The following is a 21,814-nucleotide window of genomic DNA, read 5'->3' as shown; positions in this document are numbered from 1 at the left end:
CGAGATATCTTTTGATTTCTTCCTTGATCTCATGGTTGACCCATTCATTATTTAGTAACATGTTATTCAGCCTCCATGAATTGGTGTGTCTTCCAGTTTTTTTCCTGTAGTTCATTTCTAATTTCATAGCACTGTGGTCAGAAAAGACAATTGGTCTGATTTCAATTTTCTTAAATTTATCAAGACTTGTTTTGTGGCCTAACATGTGGTCTATCTTGGAAAATGTTCCATATGCACTTGAGAAGAATGTGTATTCTGCAGCTTTGGGGTGAATTGCTCTGAAAATATTGATTAAATCCAACTGGTCCAATGTGTCATTTAAGGCCATTGTTTCCATATTGGTTTTTTCTGTCTGGAGACCTGTCCCTTGTCAGAGGTGTGTTGAAGTCCCCTACTATGATAGTGTTACTGTTGATCTCTGTCTTTATGTCAGTCAATATCTGCTTTATATATTTAGGTGCTCCTATGTTGGGTGCATAGATGTTTACTAGGGTTATGTCCTCTTGTCGGATCGATCCCTTTATTATTATTTAGTGTCCATCTTTGTCTTTTAATGTGTTCTTCATTTTAAAGTCTATTTTGTCAGATATAAGTATTGCAACTCCAGCTTTTTTCTCATTTCCATTTGCATGAAATATCTTACTCCAACCCTTCACTTTCAGCCTGTGTGTGTCTTTTGATCTGAGGTGAGTCTCTTGTATACAGCATATACAAGGGTCTTCCTTTCTTATCCACTCAGCCACCCTACATTTTTGATTGGAGCATTTCATCAGTTTACATTTAAAGTGATTATTGATAGGTATATAGTTATTGCCATTTTTAAAATTTGTAGTAAGATTGTTTTCATCTTTCTTCTGTTTACAGAAGTCCTTTTAATATTTCTTGCAACGCTGGCTTGGTGGTAATAAATTCCTGTAGCTTATTCTTTTCTGAGAAGCTCTTTATCTCTCCTTCAATTTTAAATGATAGCCTTGCTGGGTAAAGCAATCTAGGTTGTAGGCCTTTGTTTTCCATCATTTTGAGTATCTCCTGCCACTCCCTCCTGGACTGCAATGTTTCTGTAGAAGTCATTTGATAGTCTTATGGGAATTCCCTTGTATGTAACCCTCTGTCTTTCTCTTGCTGCTTTTAGGATTCTCTCTTTGTCTTTAAGCTTTGCCATTTTAACTATAATGTGTCTTGGTGTGGACCTGTTTGGGTTTATCCTGGTTGGAACTCTTTGCACTTCCTGGGCTTGTATGTCAGTTTCCTTCACCAAGTTAGGGAAGTTTTCAGACATTATTACTTCAAATATGTTCTCAATCCCTTGCTTACTCTCTTCACCTTCTGGTATTCCTATGATGCGCATGTTGTTGCGCTTGATGTTATCCCAGAGGTCTCTTAAACCATCTTCATTGTTTTTTATTCTTTTTTCTTTCTGTTGTTCTGTTTGGGTGATCTCTGCTAACTTGTCTTCTAAGTCGCTGATTCGATCTTCTGCTTCATCTAACCTGCTGGTAATTCCTTCAAGTGAGTTCTTTATTTCAGTTATTGTATTCTTTAGTTCTAATTGGTTGTTCGTTATGATTTCTGTATCCTTCTTTATGTCATCACTAAGCTCCTTAAACATTCTTATCACCAGTGTTCTGAGCTCTGTTTCTGATAGATTGGTTACCTCTGTTTCATTTGTTTCCAATTCTGGAGGTTTCTTCTGTTCTTTTCTTTGGGACATGTTTCTTTGTTTCCCCATTCTGGCTGACTCTCTGTGTTTGCTTTGATGTATTAGGTAGATCTCCTAGAGTCCTTAGTTCTTGCTGGGTTACTTTATGTAGTGTGTGTCCTTTACATTTGACTTGCACCACTTCCTTCTTCTCCTGTGCGTGTGCTCCAAAGTGACTCTTGTGTTGTGTATATCGTCCTGTTAAAGTTGATCTTTAATTGCTTTTAGCTTGTGAGTAGGTGGTGTTGACTCCTAATCTGACTAGTTGTGAGACATGGCTCTGCCCACAGCAGGATGTTCTGCTGCATGAGGGTCGACCACTTAAATGTGGTTTGGCCTCTATGGGCTCTTGTCCCTTAGAGAATTCCCTCTGGGTGTGTCACTTGTAGGTCAAACCCAATAATACTCTGGTTTGCTCTGGAGTTGGCTTCTGGGTGTGTTGAATCTTGTGCCTCTTAAGCTGGGCCCTGGTGTAGGGCAATTTCAGAACAAAGCAAATCACCAAGCAACAACAACAACAACAACAACAAAGAAAAAAAATCAAATACATTCACATGTAAAAACAACCGATAACCCATACTCAAAACAGGCAAAGATGTCAAAGACATAAAAACAAAACAAAACAAAAAAAAAGCGGCGCCAGTCTTGGCTTAAGCCCACCAAGTGATCTCCAGGTTTTCCTCTGCTGTATCAAAGAGTCCTCTGTGTGTTGTGCAGGCAGAGCTGGTCACCTGGTGCTTAGAGTGATGTTGGGACTGCAGATTTAGATGAGTGGGGCTGAGGGATCTGGATGGTAGTTTCTACAAAGTCAGTGCAGTTTCTGCCCTTGCCTGCACATATGCACACTGAGAGTAGCACCACCAGTCCTGTGCCCAGTTCTCCTGAGTCTTAGGGCATTTCTTCCGTGTGTGTGTGTGTGTGTGTGTGTGTGTGTGTGTGTGTGTGGCGGGTGGGAGATTTCTGAGCTGCTAAAAGCCCAGGGCTGTGTCTGCCTCTGCCGCTTACTACTGATCCCTGGGTGTGTCTCCACATTTGTAATTGCTCTGCCATAGGCAGGCAAGAAAGGGTGGGGGCTGGGGATGGAGGGGTCTTCTCTCTCCCAGCCCAGCAGTGTCACATTCTTCCCACAGGCCAGAAAAGGTGGTGGCTGGGAGTGGAGGAGTCTCTTCTCTCCCAGCCCAGCAAAAATCACACTCTGCCCAGCCTCTTCCCTGGGTCAGAGCTGCACGCCTGTCTTCCCAGAGCCTGAGCACTAAGGCTCCTCTGTAATCTGACACTACTCCTCAGTTCAGGGGCCAGTTTAAGTCTCTGGAAGGGAGGGGGTAGGATTGGGAGAGTGGGAGGAGGGGCCCAGGTATGGAGTTTGTGTACTTTGTCCGACCTACGGCCCAGCTGGAGGTGTCAGCTGAGGTTACTGCCTCAAATGCTGGATATGCTGCCCCTGTGGTGGGAGAGATCAGCTGTGGGACGCAGGGAAAGAGCCCACCTCCTGGCTTTTATGGTCTCTGTTACGTCCTGGGATCCCCTGCGTCCCTGCAACCACGGATGTGGCTGCGTCTCCACTCGGCTCCCTTCCCTCTTCCCCTGCTCGCCCAATTTGCCCACCTTCAAGTAATCCTTGCACGAGTCTCTTATCTGTTCTGCATGATTTGCAGAGAGTCCTTTGATGGGTTATAGATGTCTCATTTGTGATAAGATCTGGAGGAGAACTCAAAAAGTCCGCCTTGCTGCCGCCATTCCTATGACATCACCCCCTCAATGTTTAATTTTTAACTTTAATGTGCATATAAATTCAGAAACATCTTTTTCATCTGTCTGTCTGTAGAGTGGATTTCCAGAAGCGGGGCTACTGGGTCAAAGGCTCTAATTCAGCTGGAAACTGACAAACGCCCCCCCAACCCCACGTGTTTGTGCCGTGTTCAGTTTCAGCAGGTGACATCTGAGCATGTCTCCCCCCAGAGACTGTTAGCAAACAGAGGCTTGGGCTTTGCCATGTGACATCGCAGAACACTTGTGATCTGTATTTCTCTTTTCAGGAATAAACTGAGATCTTCCCATATGTTTAATGAGCCATCTACATCCTCTTTTCTGTGAATTTTGCGTTTGTATATCAACAGCTGGCATCTTGCCCAGTGTCCAGAGGAACTGTCAGAAGGCTATGGTCCTGGGGAGGAACATGAGAACCCTCAGCAGAGTGTTTCTCAGGGAAAGTGGAGGCCCTCCTGCCTCAGTGTCTCTTGGGTGCTGGTTAAACTACCACTTCTTGGGTCTGCCCCTGACAGACTGGCTCGAACCAGCCAGAGGTGGAGGCCCGCTGCCCTTGGGGGCGGGTGACACCCCAGAGAGACATGCCCTTTCAAAGGAGATCCCCCTTCTCCTGCTCCAAATCCAGCTGCGGGAGGGTCGTGACTTTCAAGCAGGGTGAGATGCCGGTACACACGGCTGTCTGCCCATCACACTCAGCCTGAGGGCCTCGCCAGAGAGCAAGGTCTTGAGACTTCTGTCCGGCAATGGGGGCCCCTGCAAATTCTTGGGCAAGGGAAGGAGCACCTGGAAGAGGGTGGGTGTGGTGAGTGGGCAGGGGCTTGCCGGGCGGGGGCCAGGATGGCTGTCTGTGCTGGGAAACGAGGCCCCTCACCCAGGGCAGGCAGCTCGCAGTTGCCTCCAGGACCAGGGCCTGGCGTGGGGCCAGCAGCCAGCCTTCCAGTCAGAGAAGCCTCAGGAGAGAAAGGGGAAGAAGCTGGGAGTGTAGGAATAACTCAGGGGCAGCAAAGGGGAAGAGGCGGGGGAGCCAGGAAGCTGCGGCTGGAGCACGCCCTGATGCCGCACACAGCCATTGCCTTGGCTGGGGGCAGGGGTCCCAGAGGGCTCAGCAGCTGCAGAACAGGGAGCAGGTGGCCCTGGGGAGCCAGCCCAGGAGGAGGGGAGCAGAAGCTGTCCAGGGGTGAGTGAGCCGACCTGGGGCGGTGAGGGGCCCGGGGTTCGTGCTGGGCGGGCTGCCTGCACCCAGTAGTCTCCTCTGGCCATTGGCCACACCTGTGTCTGCCTATGCAGTGGCCCGTCCTGCTGGGTGAGGGGCTGCAGCCAGCAGATGGGGGCACATCTGTCACCTGCCCAGAGGCATCTATAGGCTGGGGTGACAGAAGTGAGCCGGGGGCAGGAGGCTCAAAGGGGGGCAGTTGCCCTGTGTCTGAGCGTCCAAGGGCAGAGGCTCTGAGATGCATGGCTGCTGTTGAAGGGGGTGGGCGGGCACGAGGAGGCACAGGGAAGGTGGTGCCGTGGATGCTCCCTCACTGGGCCTGTGGGGTGGGGGTGGGGGTCTGACCAGGACAGGCAACCCCTGAGGTCCATGTGCTCTCCCCCCAAATGATCTTTCCGTGATCCCCACATGACCAGTGGAACCAGGGATGCTTTGCTCTGGATCCCCAGGCACAGCCAGGCCCTGAGGGCATCCGCTGGCCTTCCCACAATCTCTGCCCTCGGTGCCCACCCTCACTCTCAGCAGCACCCCTCCATGCCCAGCCACATTTGCTGAGTGAATGAATGAGTGGGTGAGAGAGTGGCGTGAGTCTCAGAGGCCACATACGACTGTTGTGTAGGAAGACAGGCAGGAAGGAGTCCTGCGGTGGGGTGGCAGCTGCAAGGGCAGGGCTGGGAGCCCCAGGAGCCTGCAGGGTGTCCTGAGCTGGCCTCAGCCTCCCCTGGGGCCTTTCCCTGAGCGTTCTTCTAGATGGAGGGCCTGGCAGCCCTATGCCCTCCAGCCCCAGCGGTTCGGAGGGAGAGGCCGGAGGGCATTCCTTCAGCCCTGCGCCTGGCCCCACACAGGCCTGGCACATGGACTCTCCAGGCTCAGCAGGTGTGAAGCAGGAGAGCGTGCTGGAACCACAGCAAGGGGTGGCCGCACGTGAGGGAGGCCATCAACATGGAGTGGTGCTGGCAGTGAGGCTGGTCCCTGGCAAGGCCTCCTGAGCAGAGGGTCACTGCTATGGTTTGGAGGCTGCCCACCAATGAGGGAATGGGCCTGGTGTGGACCCTGAAGTCTATCCAGCGTGGCCAGGCCTCTCGGACCCCAAGACCCCGTGGGCTTGAAGGAAAGGACCCGGCCGTGCCGGGGTCAGCCACCAGCCCTCCACTGGGAGGGTGCCAGCAGCATGGTCAGTAGAGGGAAGGGCTCAGGGGCACATACCCCATCCCCCCCGGGCAGACATTTCTGAGCCTGCAGTCGCTAATGTTTCTGGAGCACCTGCTGGGAGCCAGGAACCCTGCTGTCCTATTAGTAGGAAGTCTGGGGAAGTCAAAGTTATGTGGAAATTTTCAACTGGCCCTTAACGCCCAAGTTGTTCAGGGTCAAATGTACACAGAGGAACTATTTTAATTCCTGGGAAGTTGTATGAAGAAAACCTGGTGGAGAGAGGGCACTGGACTCGGGTGGGGAGGAGGCCAGCCGGGGACGAAGGGAGCCCATGGTGAGGCGGGCAGGCTGGGTCTACAGGGATGTGTGTGGGGAACTTGGGGAGACAAGGGTGGAGACCAGGCCCCTCAGGCGCATGTGGGCAGGAGGCCTGGGCCAGCCACTCCCCTTCTTGGAGCCTCAGTCCTACTGCTGTAAGTGGGCAGGGGTGGGGCCAGGGGGATCCCCTGTCCTTTGCAGTCTGTGCAGAGAGAGATGCTGTGAGCAGGCAGGCGCCGGGGACTGCGGGCAAACTGAGGAGACACAGCCCCTGCTCTCAGGGTACATGGGCTGAGCAGGGTCTGCAGGAAGGGCTGCAGAGACCTGGTAGGCAGGTTCTCTCACCTGGGCTCAGAGTACACAGGTCTGACAAGGTGGCTGCCCCATGGAGGCCTGGGGGTATGGGGAACATTCTAGACTGGAGGATGGGTGGTCTGGAAAGAAGGCATCTGAGGAGAGGAGGAGGGCAGCTGCTGGAGTGGAGGGAAGAGCAGGTGACTAAAGCAGGGGCCGAAGTGGACCCATCTGGGCGTCCCTGCTGGTGGCTGGCCAAGAGTCTCTGCATCCTTGCATGTTGGTGGTCACCCATCAGCGTGAATGTGTGTCAGGGTGCACAGTGCAGCGAGCAAGCAGGCTTCCTGTCAGGTGCTAGGCACAGACGGGGCCAGATGACCGCAGCCGCGGGGGCCCAGCCGGGGACGGCCGGCGCCTCCAGAGATGCAGGGTAGACAGGAATGGGAGAGGCGCCTCCACACTGCAGAACTGTGGGGGTCTTGCTCACCAGGTTGTTTCCAGAACAAGCGCCCTGTCACTCATAGCAAGCATGCTGGTTCTCTGGAAGTGTCAGCGCAAGTGTCCCAGCACCCACTTCCCTTCCTGGAAATTCCCCTAGACAGCCCTGGGGTGGGAGGGGGGAGCCCATCACCCCCACTCTGCTGTCGTCAGCCCGCCCACCACCTACCCTCCTTAAGGAGAGGTATAGTCACGGCCTGAGGGGAGGGTGGGAGACGGTTCCACCTGGGAAACCAAGACTAACTGCAGGTCAGTACCAACAGGGGGCCTGGGGTCTCAGCGGGGCCAGGGCTGTGACGGGGGCTTAGAACTTCCGGGGAGTGTCCTGATGGAGGAGTGCTGAGGGGGGCGATGGTCTGGAAAGGGGGACCCTCCTCCACGAATGTGGACAGCAATGCAGAGAAAGTCGGGGTGTCTCTCAGGGCCTGGTCTTCCACCTCATTCGAGACTCTGAAATCCACGTTGTGGGCTGTGACCAGCCCTGGAGAAACTAGACAGCAAATGTCTCAGTGCTGCATTCCTAGTTGGGTGAGCTCTGTTTTGTGAAATGTTTGCTTTTAATTGATTGGAGTGACATCGGTTAATAACATGAGTGTCGGGGTCCAGCTCTGTAATGCGTCATCTGTATGTCGCCTTGTGTGCTCCCCACCTGCCGTCTAGGCTCCTTTTTTCTGTCACCACGTATGTGACCCCCTCGACCCTCTTCATCCTCCCCCGCCCCTCCCCTCCCGACCACCGTGCTGTTGTCTGTGTCTATGAGTTTCTTTGTTTGTTGCTTTCCGTTTTCTATCCCACATATGCATGAAATCATATGTTTTTGTCCTTTTCCTTCTGACTTCTTTCACTTAGCCCGATGCTCTCAAGGTCCATCCATGTTGTCGCAAATGGCAGCGTTTCATCTGTTGTGGCCGAGTAGTGTTCCAATGTGTATAAGTACTACCTCTTTATCTGTTTGTCTATTGATGGACACTTACAAGCTAGGTAGCTTCCATAACTTGGCTACTGTAAATAATTATGCAACGAACATGGGGGTGCAGATATCTTTACAGAGTAGTGTTTTCACGTTTTTCATGTAGATACCCAGAAGAGGAATTGCTGAGTCATAAGGTGGTTCTATTCTTAATGTTTTAAGGAACCTCCGCACTATTTTCCAAAGTGGCTGCACCAATTTACAATCCCACAGCAGTGCCCGAGGGTTCCCTTTTCTCCACATCCTTTCCAGTTTTGTGAAACTTTTGTTTCACTCACACACGCCTGTCCTGGATCCTAGGGTGTTTCTTCTGTGGAGTCCCAGCTCTAGAGGTCTCTACGGTACCCAGGAAATGGGGGTCTGCACCCCACTCTCTATCCCAGATCCCCCTCAGGGAGTTGTCAGACAGGAGGGGCCTAAGGGAGGCGGCAGTGTCCTTGGGCCTCCCAAATGCACGCACAGATTTCTCTCCATGTGATTGCACAAAGCATATCAAAGGGTGGCTTTCCACTTCCTGTGCAGAAGGCAGGCTGCACCGGTCTCTGCCATGGCAGCTTCCCCCAGCAGGAAATGACAGGGCCCCTGGCAGCTCAGCACTCTGAGCACTTGCTCTCTGCAGTGGGGCCCCAGCTACTCCAGGGTGAGGCTACACAGTGTCTGTGGGAGGGGATGGCCTGCATATATGGGCAGGAGGCCAGCCGGGTCTGTCCTGGACATATATCCCCAGGCTGGGGCTAGGCACAGGCAGGGATATACAGTGGCTTCTGGGGACGCCATGCCATTTGGGTGGGACCTGGGACTTGACTTCCTAAGCCTTTCTGGACAGCACCTGAAAGGACAGAGATGAGGCCCCATCAGCAGGGCGTGGTAACCTGGGGGGTCAGCAATTGACCTGCTGCAGGACCACCGGCAAGAATAGCGAGAAGTTGTCCCTGGACTCGGTCCAGGGCAGGAGAGAGGGGGACAGTGCTGATGGCACAGAGGACCGCCTGAGGCTGCCACCCCTGCAGAGCCACCCCTGCAGTGGTTCCATCAGGTTCTGAGGTCACTGGGCTGCTGGAGGATCTTGCAGAGCTGGCCTGGCAGGTCACGGGTGTTTCTGGGTGGGCTGCAGCCAGGAGGGCAGGGCAGGCAGGAAGGGAGGATCCCAGCAGTTGGTTCCAGTGGATTCTGGGGGGTCCACAGAGCCTGGCCTGGCTCAGGGTCCGAGGGAGCTCAGGACCTGCACAGAGAGAGGCGTCACTCAGAGATCAGGCAGAGAACAAACAGAATCCTTCGAAAATGAAGAGATTGTCATGATGTGTCAGGAGATTTTACACACGGTGAAAGAGTCTGTAAAACTTTAATTGCTGACAAATGTGCCATTTTAAAATTCATAAGGGATGGAATGGAGTCTTTGGTGGAATATTGCTGTTTCTGGCTGAAATTTGTGCTCCTGCTTCCCTAATGGTCTGAGTCTGGAGGTTCCCAGGGGGCTGCAGGGGAGGAAAGGAGCCCGTCCTCCAGCCCAATGAACCTAAAGCTGCAGACGCTTGGTTCTGGATATTTCTTCTCTTCATGTGTGGGGAGAGTTGAGGGGAACAGAACCGGCCCAGCCGGGCCCTGGGCTCTTCCCTGGGTCGACTGACCCCCTTCAATGGCCCAGGTAAAGGGCAGAGAGCCCCCAGAGAGCCTGTGCTCATTGGGGGAGGGAGGCCACGCTCCCCAGGCCCTTCAAGCCAGAGGAATCAGGTGGGGGGGCTGGGAGCGGCATGGATTGTGTGTGCCCTGTGCCCCCTGGTCCCACCGTGTGTGACAGCCCATGTCCTATGAGGGGAAACCGAGGTTGGCCCGGCTCAGGTGAATCCAGAAGCCTCCCAACAGCCTGGAGATCTGACAGACTGGTCCCAGCCATCCTGGGCTGTGCCGTGAGCACGTCCGGGGAGAGGGGCCAGCAGGGATGGAGAGGGTGAGGTTGTGTGAGAGTATCTGCCAGTGATGGGGTGGAGGCCTCAGGGCACAGGATTGGGTGGGCAGGCACTCGGGGGGGGGCAGGAGGAGGGAGGCCAGAGTTCTGGAGTTTTCTGGGGACCCGTCCGGAGCCACAGGCCCTGCTGTCCTGGAACTCTGCTGGCAGGAATAGCGGGTGGAGTAGGTGCTGACCAACCTGCTGAGATGCAGGTGTGGCTCACATGTGGGTACCTCCTGCAGTTGGTCCAGGGAGGGTGTGGAGGGAGCGGGCAGTTGTGCCCTGGGCTTTGTCCTGAGCCTGTCTTGGCGCCACCTCTGAGCCGTCTTGATAAGAGGGGCACTGGGGCAGCAGGTGGTGGCAAACCACACTCCCTGGGCCCCCTGTCCTGACAGCTGGAGGAGAGGGACCCCTCGGGATCTCAGAGCTGGCTCTGCTGGGACTGGAGGTGGACAGTGAGCTCCTCGTGCCTTTGTCTCTGGCCAGCAGCAGGCAGGGCCCGGGAAAGGAGGGCTCCGGAGAGGGAAAGGGGTCTGGCTCCAGGACTGAGGTGCTCAATGTGTGACCTCAGGCCCGCCCGGCCTCTGAAGGCCTTGCTTTCCTCACCCATCCCGTGGGCAGGGGTTTGACCTGCAGGTTACCTAAGAGCTTCTTAGGATTTCTATGAGTTCTTTGGGAAGATGACTTTGGAGCTTCTAGATATGGGGTGGGGCTCACCTCCTGCATCCCTGGGCTGGCCAGCCCCCGCCCGGGCTCTCGCCAGGCCCTGCCGACCGCCCTCACCCCCTGCTTCCCCTCCTGCAGCCCCAGGACCATGAACAACAGTTCCTGCACCCCCAACGAGCTCACCTGTTCCGTGATGCCCACACACATCTCCTACGCCTACCTGGGCATGCTGCTGGCACTGGGCTTGCCACTCAACGGCCTAGCGCTCTGGGTCTTCTGCTGCCGTCTGCGCAGGTGGACGGAGACCCACGTGTACATGGTCAATCTGGCGGCGGCCGACCTCTGCCTGCTCTGTGTCCTGCCCTTCATGCTCTACTCCCTGAAGGACCGCTCCGAGGACACACTGCTCTGCCAGCTCTCCCAGGGCATCTACCTGGCCAACAGGTACATGAGCATCAGCCTGGTGACAGCCATCGCCTTGGACCGCTACGTGGCCGTGCGGCACCCACTGTGCGCCCGCGGGCTGCGCTCGCCCAGGCAGGCTGCGGCTGTGTGCGTGGCACTCTGGGTACTGGTGATCGGCTCCCTGGTGCTTCGCTGGCTCCTGAGGGAGCAGGACGGTGGTTTCTGCTTCTCGAACCAGTGCCGGCAACACCCCCAAACCGTGGCCTTCTCACTGCTGGGCTTCTACCTGCCCCTGGCCGTGCTGGGCTTCTGCTCTCTGCAGGTGTTGACCGTCCTGCGCCAGAGGCCGGACACTGACTCGGGCCAAGCAGAGGCCACCCAGAAGGCCGCCCACATGGTCTGGGCGAACCTGGTCGTGTTCACGGTCTGCTTCCTGCCCTTGCACGTGGTGCTGACGTGGCGACTGGCTACGGGCCTGAACACCTGTGCCATCTACGGTGCCCTCTATGTCACCAGCAAGATCTCAGATGCAAACTGCTGCCTGGACGCCATCTGCTACTACTACATGGCCAAGGAGTTCCAGGAAGCGTCCGCGCTGGCCGGGCCCCCCAGTGCCAAGGCCTACAAGAGCCAGGATTCTGTGTGTATGACGCTGTCGTAAGGGCGAGCACCGGCACGGGGAGCCAGGCCCCGGCTCTCCGGGAGGTTCAGCCTGCTGGGGAGCTCTGTGACAAGCAGCAAGTAGGCCCGGGATCGGCCCTGAACTTGCCATGGCTTGTGGGCACTCTCCAGGAGGCCTTCTGGGCACAGTTACCCAGGCACAGAGGCTTGGGAGGCAACAGCCCCACCTCTGGGATGGAAGAGGGACAGGGAGAGGGATAGCCAGAGGACTGAGGCCTGAGCAAGTCCACCTGCAGGAACTTGGAGTGGGGTAGCACACCTGCTGTGCCCAAAGCCTGGTGCACCTCCTGGGTGGTGCAAGGCTTCAATGTCCAGCCTTCTGATGCCAGCCCGCTGGGGCCGGAATAAAGCTGTCCACCAGGGCTGGCCCTGATCAGGCTGTGTGGGTGCCACCTGTGCTCGCCTGGTAAGAGGCGGGAGGGCCGGGCATCTCCCCAGATGACTCCCTATGGTTCTCCACCTGGGGCTCTCCTTGGGCCCTCAGACCTGCTCCCCACCCATCTGAAGTCTGGTGGGTGCTGTGTACTCCTGGCAGGCGTGCGCTCAATGCACTCGGCCTGGCTTGCTCCTGCCAATGCAGGCCCAGGACCCCTCAGCCGACCCCTTGTAGGGGCTGCACAGATGCGACAGGGTGGTGGAGGCTAGGGGCAGCGGGGACAGGGCGGGTCTGTCGAGGGGACTCTGTCCTGTGTGAACTCAGGAGAACTGATGCCCTGCCTGGTGGGGGAAGGGCCGGGTGCTCAGCCAGGTGGCTCTGTGCTGAGTCCGCATCTCCTTGGCCTCCGTGATGGGGCTGGGAAGCCAGACTCAAGTTGGAGCGACCAGAGGCCCCTGTGCCGGCCCCAGGTGGGCCTGGGTTCAAGGCCAGCTCTGTCTCCTCCCACCTGTGTGTCCTCGGGCACAAAACGACCTCCCTGCCCTGTTTTCCCGCTGTGGTGGGAGCGAGAATATGACCACATCCTACCAGGGCCGGCCTGCCCGTCCAGGTGTTCAGCCTCCACCCGCCCTCACCCTTCCTCAGGCTTCCCCTTACTGAAAGCCCTTCTCAGGGGAACCCCACCTGTGTCCCCTTTCTTAGAACCCAAGCCTTTGGTGGCCTCTGGCCACCATGCCTGCACACCTGGGAGGGGCGGGGCTGCATTCTGTCCTGGGAAGGCACAGGGTGGCCAGGTGTGTCCAGTGGGTCAGGAACGGGGCAAACACAGGCGTGAGGATTCTGGTGTGAGTGATGGCAGAGCTGTAAGTGGCCCCCTGTAGGCAGCCTGCACCCTCTCCTGCCTCCACCCTGCCCCCATCCCTCCTGTGCCCTGACACAGGTGGTGGCCTTTGGCTAGCCGCACAGCCTTCAGCCCTTCCCATCTGCCCCAAACTCCCCAAGCCCGATGTCCCCAGGAATGCTTCCCATGGCTCCCCACACCCCTCACCCCAGCCAGTCTCCCCATGTGTCTGCCCCCGACCCTGGTCCTCCAGCACCCCAACCCTGCCTGCTATCCTCACAGCCCTGCCCTGCTGTGGGCAGGGCCAAGCTGACGGTGTCCAAACCTGGCTTATACCCCCCTGGCCCTCCAGGGGTTTGATTTCCAGGGAGCGGAGGAGCAGTGGGATGATTCTTACTTCAGATGGGCTGCCCTCTGCACTGACCAATGACACAGGGCTGAGCATAAGCACCTGGTCCTGTCCTTGGCCAGACTGGGGGTCAGAGAGGTAGGAGAACCGGGCCTGGGACTCAGCTCCAGCACCCCCACCCCACCCAGCACTGAGGGACTGAGGAGGGGGCTCAGACGGCCCGTGAGACCAGCAACAGGAAAGAGCTTCAGATGGAAAGGTTACTTCTGGCCAGGTGGTAGTGGCCTCCTAGGGCCTTGTGTTAAGAAGGATTCGGAGGTTGCTGTGGGCTCAGAGGCACAGCTGATGTGACATCTGCACAAGTTGCAGCTGAGCCCTGCCATGCGCCCACGTGTGCCCTGCCAGGGCTGTCCTCTCTGGGGTGGAGGAAATGAAAGCAGTGGGAGGGGAGAAACCCGCAGGCCTCCAGGCGGTGCTGCTGGTGGGCGGCACCCAGCTCTCCAAGGACCGCCCCCTCCTACGGATGCACTGCTGTCCACCTCGCTGGCCCTTGGGGGTGCTATGCCCCCCAGTCTCTGGCTGTGACTGGGGGTGCACACATTCCCTTTCTGTCTGGCCCGTCGGGGCTTGAAGCACAGTGGAGGCAGCTGGACTCCCACGAGATTCCTGAAGGAACCATGAGGAAAGGAACAGAGGCGAACATTGTCCAGCATCCCAGGAGCTGGCTTCTGAGCTCTGATGACGACTCAAACACTCTGAGCATCCTACACCAGAGGAGGGGCTCTGGGCGGGGCCAGGCCAAGGGGAAAGCCTCCCCCAGCATGAGGCTGCCCCTGCCACCCACCCTCCAGGGCCCAAGGGCTGCCTGGTACTTTGACAGGACAATTAGCAATGAACAGGCTTCTGAAAGAAAAGCCAATTCATTTTGAGGCTGCATCCAGAGAAGTACAGGGCTCAGAAGGTGGGAGACAGAAGCTGATGCCCCCTCTGCCAGGGTCACACCTGGGTATTTTATCTGGCTAGAGGCCTGTTGAGCACAGAGCACTGGGGGAGGCTGGTGAGGGCTTGGCAAGCCAGACCCCTTGGGAAGAGCCAGAGGAAGTGTGGGTGGTCAGCTGATGGTGGGAGCTCTCCTAGGAAGTGGTGGCCATCTGTAATCCACCATGGAGCAGACAGGTTAGGGGGCTACAGAGTCTACACGCAGAGAACTGCCCAGAACCAAGCTGCTTCTGACCAGAGAGCGGGGTTTGATGCAGAATCTGAGTGGCCAACAATTTTCCTACAGAGACTGAGCTGCTGCTGGGAAGCCCCATGTCACCCTGTTCCTAACAGTCTGCTGTCTGCCTGGCTGGTGCCTGTTGCCTTACAGCTGCCAAACCGTTTGTTCCCCCCGCGCTCTTCCCAGGATTTCACAAGGGAAACTGAGGCCGGATGGAGTTATATCGGTCCCGCCCCTTCAATGGATTCCTTGGAGATGTGCGTGTGTGAAGGCAAAGTCCAGGCTGGAACACAATGGGAACTTTCGGAAAGACAGCCAGCGGGCTACTAACACACAGATCTTGAGATTAACAATCATTACCTGTTTAGAAATTTACCAATAAAAACTACGCGTTGGCCCGATTCGGGGTTCAGTCCCTGAGACTGTTCCCCTTGGCCCGTGCTTCAATTCTATTCCTGGCTTCTGTCTTTTCTTAACCCTGTGCTGCCCTTCTCCTTCCCCACAACCCATGTTGTGCTGGACGCGACTGGTGCCAGCGTCTGTGAGACGTTTCTCTGGGCAGTTGGCTCCCTGAAGGCTCTTCCTGTCCCTGCTGGCAGTGAAGCCTGGCTGCAGAGTGGTCTGGGGTGGAGGGGCTGCATGTGGGCCAGGAGCTGCTCTTGGTCTCCTTTGTGCCTGAGGTCCCCACTGTCCGTGAGCTCTCAGTGGGATTTTTCCTAAGCACACAAGCCCGTCTCCTGTGTGAAAAAAAGCATCGTCAGGTGGTGCAGGAGAAGGGAGGTGGTGCAGGCTGGGGCTGCAGCCCTCAGCTGCAGGGACCTCGCTTCAGGGCTGCCCCTCCTCCCAGGAATGGATGGTGGAATGCAGAGTCCAGCCAACTTCAGGAAACTGCTCTCCACATCCCCAAAGTGACCAAATGGCACAGCAAGACTGACCACACTGAAAGCCACACACGGAGAGGATACGTCAGCCTCTGCCTCTTGTGCAGGCAGAATTTAGACTGTCCCCTGGCATCAAGGGTGCCCTCCAGCCCCTGCCACACGAGAGAATGCAGAGGGGAGGCAGAAATGGCATTACCGATAAGAGCCCTTCTCTGGCGGGGTGGGGCAGCCCGGCCGGTGTGGCAGCACACGCTTTTCAGAAGCGGCGCCACTGCCCCACTCTCAGAGCCCTGCCCCACAAGGTGCCCACCCTCAGCACTGCTCAGTCAACTCCTGTCTGTGCGTGTGTGCGGACAGGCTGTTCCTCACAGCAGCCCCCACCCCTGCCCTGCCCAGGGCACCTGCTGGGCACCGTGAGTGGGCAGCCGGAGTCACACAGAAACTCCTGGAGGAGGTGCTCCAGCTCACACACACATCCCTCCCCAGCTCCCCTCCAGATGGTCCTGAGCAGACTGACTGCGGTCCTTGTCTCTGACTCCCCAGGTTGCTCGCTCAACCCATGCGTGGCCCTGGGGCTGCATCTGTTGTGCCGAGGGTGGGCCACCCTCGTCCTCAGCAGGAGTGCACCCCTGCACTAGGTGCTCTGGGAGCCCCTTTGAGATGGGGTTTGCAAGCAGTGCTCTTGAGAGCTATACCCAAAAAGGGGCGAGTGAAGCAGGGTGGGCAGAAGGGTGGTTTCCGTGACCCCAGGGCGCTCCGAAGCTGGGTCACCTGAGCTGACCACATCGGGCCGGCTGTTGGAGACTGGGCTTCTGATGAGCCACTTACTAAAAGCAGTTGCAGAGGCCCTCGGCCCCGGCCCCGGCGGGCAGTGTGCACCTCTGTCCTGAAGGGTGTCGCCACACTGTCACTACAGCTTCCGTCCTGACAGGCCACGTACCTGGACCCAGAGCTGCAGCTGCCGGGCCAGTCGCCCTCCCCGTAGGCCCTCTGAGGCTCACGGCCGTGGGGTGGGGGAGGCTGGCCCAGGGACCTGGCTTCCCCTGGAGTGTGGGCGACTTGGTGCCAGCCATGTACCGCAGGGCCATCCTACATGGGGTTCCCCAGCCGGCGCCCACCACAGACGCCCAGGAAGGGGTGGGCAGCACCCAGCCAAAGCAGGCCTGCCCCAGGAGCGGTTCCCGCCCTCTCACCGCTGTGTGAGAGGCCGAGGCTCCGCAGGCTGGAGTGTCCCAGGTCTCCATCCGGCCCTGAGCTCCAGGCTGCTACAGAGCTATGCTCAGGAAGGAAGGGTGGGCAGGGTGTCACTCACCACAGGCTGGGGCAGCCTGCACATGAAGACCAGGAGGGGAGAGCCGCAGGGGCTGCCTACCGGCCTGACACCTCAGAGATGTGACTCCACCCACTCGAGGAGAGCACAAAGGTGGTGACCACAGCCTTGGGGCCTGGCCCAGCCCGAGCAGCCTGGCTGTGTGCGGAGTGGCCCAGCTGCAGTCCCCAAGGCCCTGGTGTCCCAGATCGGTGAGTCCTCCCCGAGCCAGGCCTGTCCCCTCACCCTGCTGGCTGCCACAGAGGGCTCCCAGGAGCAGGGGTCCACTTGGCTCTTGTCCATCCTTGTCAGTCCCTGGCTGGGGCCCTGCCTCTGTGGGCAGCTGGTCCTGAGCTCTGAGGCCAAGCAGGTGTAGGTGTGTGTCCTGAGTTCCTGAGAAAGGACCTTGGGCCAGCTCTGCTTTCCAGAGGAGCCTGGAGGCCCCACTCCTGGGACCACGGGAGGAGGGTCCTTAGATAGGGCCACCTGGGCCAGGGGGACGGGTAACTGAGCAGACACCCAGGTTGGCAAAGGTCCTGGGCTGAGCAGAAGCCTTGGGTCAGGAGGCCCAGAGAGGGGCCCCCACAAAGCCCCCTGCTTGGCAAGATGCCTCCGGTCCACACACAGGCCCCGGGCCCACTGGGCAGGGCAGGGGAGGAGCTGGTCCCCAGTCTAGAGGGCAACTCGTGGAGCACCTGGGGTGATAGGAGGGGGAACCCTGACCCAGGTTCTTCAGGAGCCCTGGGACTGACACAGGAATTGGGGGGAGAGGGCGAGAGAGATGGAGAGGGAGCGGGGAGGACGAGGAGAGAGAGGCTGTGGTGTCTCCCACCCTGTCCCCCAGGAGAGGCGTAGTCTGGCTGTGCCCCCTCAGCCCTGAGCTGCAGCTCCCGCCACCTTCCCACCCCTCTCAGGCTGTCAGCTATGGTGTCTGCGACTGCTGCCACTGCAAACAACTCTGACGGCTGCAGCATGGAGAGGGGCGTCCTGTCACAGGTGGCAACCAGCGTCTCCATCTACCTCATCCTGGTGCTGGGCCTGCTGCTCAACGGCCTGGCGCTCTGGGTCTTCTGCTGCCGCCTGCGCAGGTGGACGGAGACCCGCGTGTACATGGTCAACCTGGTGGCGGCCGACGGGCTGCTGCTGCTGAGCCTCCCGGGGGTACTGCACACGCTGGGCCCGACGTCGGCATCGGGGACCCAGGAGGGTGCCCTGTGCAGGGTCTTGCAGAGTTTCTACTACATCAACACCTACATGAGCATGTGGCTGCTCACGGCCATCGCTGCCGACCGCTATGCCGCCCTGCGCTTCCCCCTGCGGGCCCGGGCCTGGCGCGGCCCCCGCCAGGCCGCCCTCACCTGCGCGGCCCTCTGGCTGCTGGTGATCGGGGCCGTGGCCCTGCCAGCGGCCTGGCTGCGCCCAGGGGAGAGCTTCTGCTTTGGGCGGGGCCGCACACGGGGCCCCAGGGCCCTGCTTCTCTCCCTGGTGCTCTTCGTCCTCCCCCTGCTCATCCTGAGCTTCTGCTCGGCCCAGGTACTCCGGTGTCTCCTCCGGGAGTGGACTCGGGCCCCGCCCCAGGCCGCTGCCCAGGTCCTCAAGGCCCTCTGTGTGGTGGCGGCCAACCTGGCCACCTTCGTGCTCTGCTTCCTGCCGCTGCACGTGGCCTTGCTGGCCAAGCTCATGGCCCAGTGGACAGATGCAGACTGCCCCACGGTCCAGAAGGTGGCCACCTTCGTGCAGGTCAGCTCCCGAATTGCCAACGCCAACTGCTGCCTGGACGCCATCTGCTACTATTTTGTGGCCACAGAGTTCCAGGAGGAGGTGGGGGCCATCCTCACTAGGCCTTGGTCTTTCCGCGGAGCAGCACCGGAGGGGCCCCACACACAGCGCTGCAGCACGCTGCCCGTGCCCTGGGGGGTACCCGGTCCCCCCAGGGCTGCTCTCTCCCCTCCTCCACCATGCCCACAAGGAACAGCCTCGCTGAGCGCAGTGTGACTTTGGTGCTGTCTCTGAGGATTTACGGGTCCTGGGGGTGAGGGCTTCCCCTCTGCAAGCAGACTCTAACCCCCCAATTAAAGGGTTGCCACCACATGGATCTTTTTTCTCAAAGCTCTGCCTCAGTCACAGCTAGCCTCTCAGGTGCTCCTTCACCTTGTCAGTGTGTAAGCCCCCCCACCACCCCACCAGCTCTCAAGCTCGATGGTGCAGTGACCCCCATGTCCACCCGGTTGACCTCCAACCTCTGTCCCCCACCCACTAAGATGATCTGGAAGGCAGTCCCTCTGAGCACCAGGCAGCGGCCCCTGCACGGATTGGGGCGGCTGTTAGAGAAAAACAAGGCTTATTTTTCCCTCACTTCCCTCAGATTATGATTACACACTGAAATCTACTGGCAGTTCCAGGGTCTCTCGTCAAGCCTTCCACACCATTGCTACAAGACCCAAATAGGTCCCAGGGCTGCAGGGCACCCATCTCCACACGGTGACATTTAAAGAGACATAGCCACTTAATGAGTTTAAAGAAAATCCTTTAAATAAAATGTTTAACTTGGATTCTTGAGGCGCGTCAAAGAGGTCTCCTTCCTTCCCTTGGGGGGTGCTGCCCAGGCCCCCCTTCTTCCCCACTTCACCTCTTCCAGCACCACCCCCAGTCTTCACAGACCCTCTCAGCCTCCTCTGCAGGCTCAGGCCGGTCTGACTGTGGACCTCACACTTATCACCTCTCAGGTGAAGGGATGGAGATGGGCTGAGAGGAAGCCCTGGGACCCTGCCTGTCCTCACGACCCCGTGGATCTCGGGGTGTGCCCACCCCCCAGCCCAGAGGGCTTGGCTTGCAATGGAATTACGGGATCAGCACAAACACCTCCTCTGAGAAGCCCTGGCTAGGCACAGTCCCGAGGGGCTCATGGGGGAAACTGGAGGCCCCAACCTGGGGCTGGGGAAGCAGAGAGGCTGACAGCCTCAGGTGACCAGCTGAGAGGAGGAAGGATCAGACCCAGAACCCCGCCCCCTTCCTCAAGCCCCCGTTCTCCCCCGCCCCTCCCGCCCCACCCCCCACGGCCTGACCATAGTATCTGCACATCGTCCAGGGCATTCAGGGACGCTGCTTGGCCCCTCCAGCTGCACAGAGAGACTTGTTCGGGCAGAATGGGGGCACACAGGCCTCGGGCGGTGCCCCCAGCCAGACCCGCTTTCCTGCAGGGCCACCAGCCTCAACCTGAGGCAGGTGTACTTCTTGGCCCTGAGCCAAAGCCACACGGTGGTCAGCGTGGGCTGCTGGTCAGAGCCGCTGAGTGAGTGCCGGTGCCTCATCAACAGCCTGCTCTGGCCGTCTGCTGCCAGGAGGCGAGGCTCACCGGCTGCCCTGGCTGCACTAACCAGAAGCAGCTCACCGGCCCCCACCCCACTGCTCCAGTGAGGTGGTGGGTACCGCTGGCACCCGGGCACGCTGCTGTGTGGCCAAGGCTGACAGCGGTATCTATGCCGCTGGCCCTGCTCCAGCGCCAAGGAGGTCAACAGCAGCTGTCCTGTCCTTGGCCCAAGTGTGGGGCTCCTCGGGACGCCAAGAGTGTGGCCACAGCCCCTGCCCCCGCTCTCCTCGTGAGGCTTCATGCTGGCCAGAGTGGCAGCCGGCCGACAGGAGGGGGTGAGACACCAGCCCCGCACCTCTCCCTCCCACACACAGAAACTGTAATGAGTGAGGGTCCCTCCTGCCTGGCCCTGGAAGAGGGCACTCCTGTGTCACCGTGAAGAGGTGGCCTTAGAAGAGAGCCCTGAGCTGCAAGCGGCCACACCTTGTACCTCAGCCTGTACATGTGTACTCAGGGTCCTGGGTCCGGGAGGCAGCCATCACCTGTGAGGCCGCTGTGTGGTCCACCAGCTTCCCCAGCTGGCGCCACCCTCCGCATCCAGCCAAGGAAGCCTATGTCTGACTCCAGGAAGATGGGCATGGCTGCTCCATGGGAACCTTTCGAGCTGAGGCCCGGGGAGAGATGGGGCCTTGGGCTCAGGCTGTTGGCAAACATGTGGGAGGAGCGTGGGCTCAGCCTGCTGCGTCCTCACCCTGAGTCAGCTTGCTTATAGGGCAACTTCTCCAGGGAGCAGCCGCTGGAGTCACCTTTCAGTACCAACCCCTTTGGGGAATCGGGTGCCAGAGACCCAGGCCCTCCCAGCCTGGAGGCAACGTTGGGTACAGCAGGCTGCCGGGCTGAGGGGCAGCCAGACAAGATCCACACAGCGAGGAGGGGGCTGCCATCCAGGACAGGGAACTTTCCAGAGGCTCTTGAACTGCCCCGAGCTCCACTTTCCAAGTTTGGGCACAACCTAGTGTTGACTTATTTTCAGCCTTAAAAATAAAATACAGCGGTGCCTTGTTTTTCGAACATAATCCGTTCCGGAAGACCGTTCGAGTTCTGAAAACAGCCGACAGCTAGGCCTCAGGATCTTGCACTCAGCAGAAGCCATGTAACATGTTCGACTTCCGAGGCGTGTTCAAAAACCAAAGCATTTACTCCTGGGTTGACAGCTTCATAAACTGAAATGTTCGTCAACAGAGACGTTCGAAAACCGAGGTACTACTGTATCCAGTTATTTTACCAGCAAAAATGAGTTTATTTGGGATTAGCAGAGGAATTGCAGTTTGGGACATGCGAACTATGACGAACCACAGGCAAGTCTGGAGAACAAAGGATAGAGAAACAGGAGAAAGCTGGGAAGGGCAGTTATGAGCAAAAGTCCATTGGAGGAGAGAAGGAACTCAGGGTAAGGTGGTTTCTCATTGGTTGGGCTGTTGCTAGGCAAGGAAAAAAAATCTTCCTTCCTCCTGCTGGGGTAGTAAATAAAGTTCCTTCCTGCCCCAGTTTTCAAGTAAGCTGCTACAGGTGGTGTGTGTGGGAGAGCTCCCCTTGCAAGACTTCCAGACTATCTGAATGAGACTTTTTCTTTATTTTCACATTATCAGCAAATATTTCTCAAAACCTGCCATGTCCAGGTCTAGGTGTTGGCTGCCAACACATGCACACCAGGAGCCTCCCAGGGCTGTGTCCCTGTGGTCTCACGTGAAGGGGTGGGGAGAGAGGCCGGAAGTGGCCAGGAGTTACCATCAAGTGGTTTCCATTTGAGCCCCTGATGATGGCCTAATAGCAATAAAACTAAAAGAGAAAATGAAAACCATTTCAGTAGAGAGGGAAGCTTCGTGCAGTGGTCTGGGTCTTCAGAAGCAGCGTCACT

General features: G+C 57.8%; 2 protein-coding genes across 6 annotated transcripts in view; both read left to right on the top strand.

The window, feature by feature from the left end:
- LOC117025477 (G-protein coupled receptor 35-like) overlaps nucleotides 1-14,590 on the top strand; it is a 29,064-nt gene extending 14,474 nt beyond the window's left edge. For 2 of the 5 annotated variants that reach the window (XM_033111373.1, XM_033111375.1), the window contains one exon: nucleotides 10,664-14,590. In XM_033111373.1, the coding sequence (XP_032967264.1) occupies nucleotides 10,674-11,591 (918 nt within the window). In that variant the 5' untranslated portion in view covers nucleotides 10,664-10,673 and the 3' untranslated portion in view covers nucleotides 11,592-14,590. Of the gene's footprint in view, nucleotides 1-4,529; nucleotides 4,644-7,153; nucleotides 7,191-8,522; nucleotides 8,552-10,663 lie in introns of those variants that run through there. The other 3 variants (XM_033111372.1, XM_033111374.1, XM_033111376.1) reach the window with 3 other exon arrangements.
- A 2,124-nt stretch (nucleotides 14,591-16,714) lies between these two features.
- On the top strand, nucleotides 16,715-18,752 carry LOC117026296 (G-protein coupled receptor 35-like). The gene is made up of 2 exons (XM_033112986.1): nucleotides 16,715-16,798; nucleotides 17,501-18,752. Exon 2 carries the CDS (start codon nucleotides 17,511-17,513, stop codon nucleotides 18,579-18,581), a length of 1,071 nt encoding a protein of 356 aa, XP_032968877.1. The 5' UTR covers nucleotides 16,715-16,798; nucleotides 17,501-17,510; the 3' UTR covers nucleotides 18,582-18,752.
- Nucleotides 18,753-21,814: the final 3,062 nt, after the last annotated feature.

Source organism: Rhinolophus ferrumequinum, chromosome 8 (assembly GCF_004115265.2).
Source record: "Rhinolophus ferrumequinum isolate MPI-CBG mRhiFer1 chromosome 8, mRhiFer1_v1.p, whole genome shotgun sequence".
Taxonomy (NCBI): Eukaryota; Metazoa; Chordata; class Mammalia; order Chiroptera; family Rhinolophidae; genus Rhinolophus; species Rhinolophus ferrumequinum.
This window is presented reverse-complemented; position numbering and strand designations above follow the sequence as displayed.

Coding starts and splice junctions, on each gene's coding strand:
- LOC117026296 (XM_033112986.1), top strand. CDS start 17,511: ATGGTGTCTGCGACTGCTGCCACTGCAAACAACTCTGACGGCTGCAGC.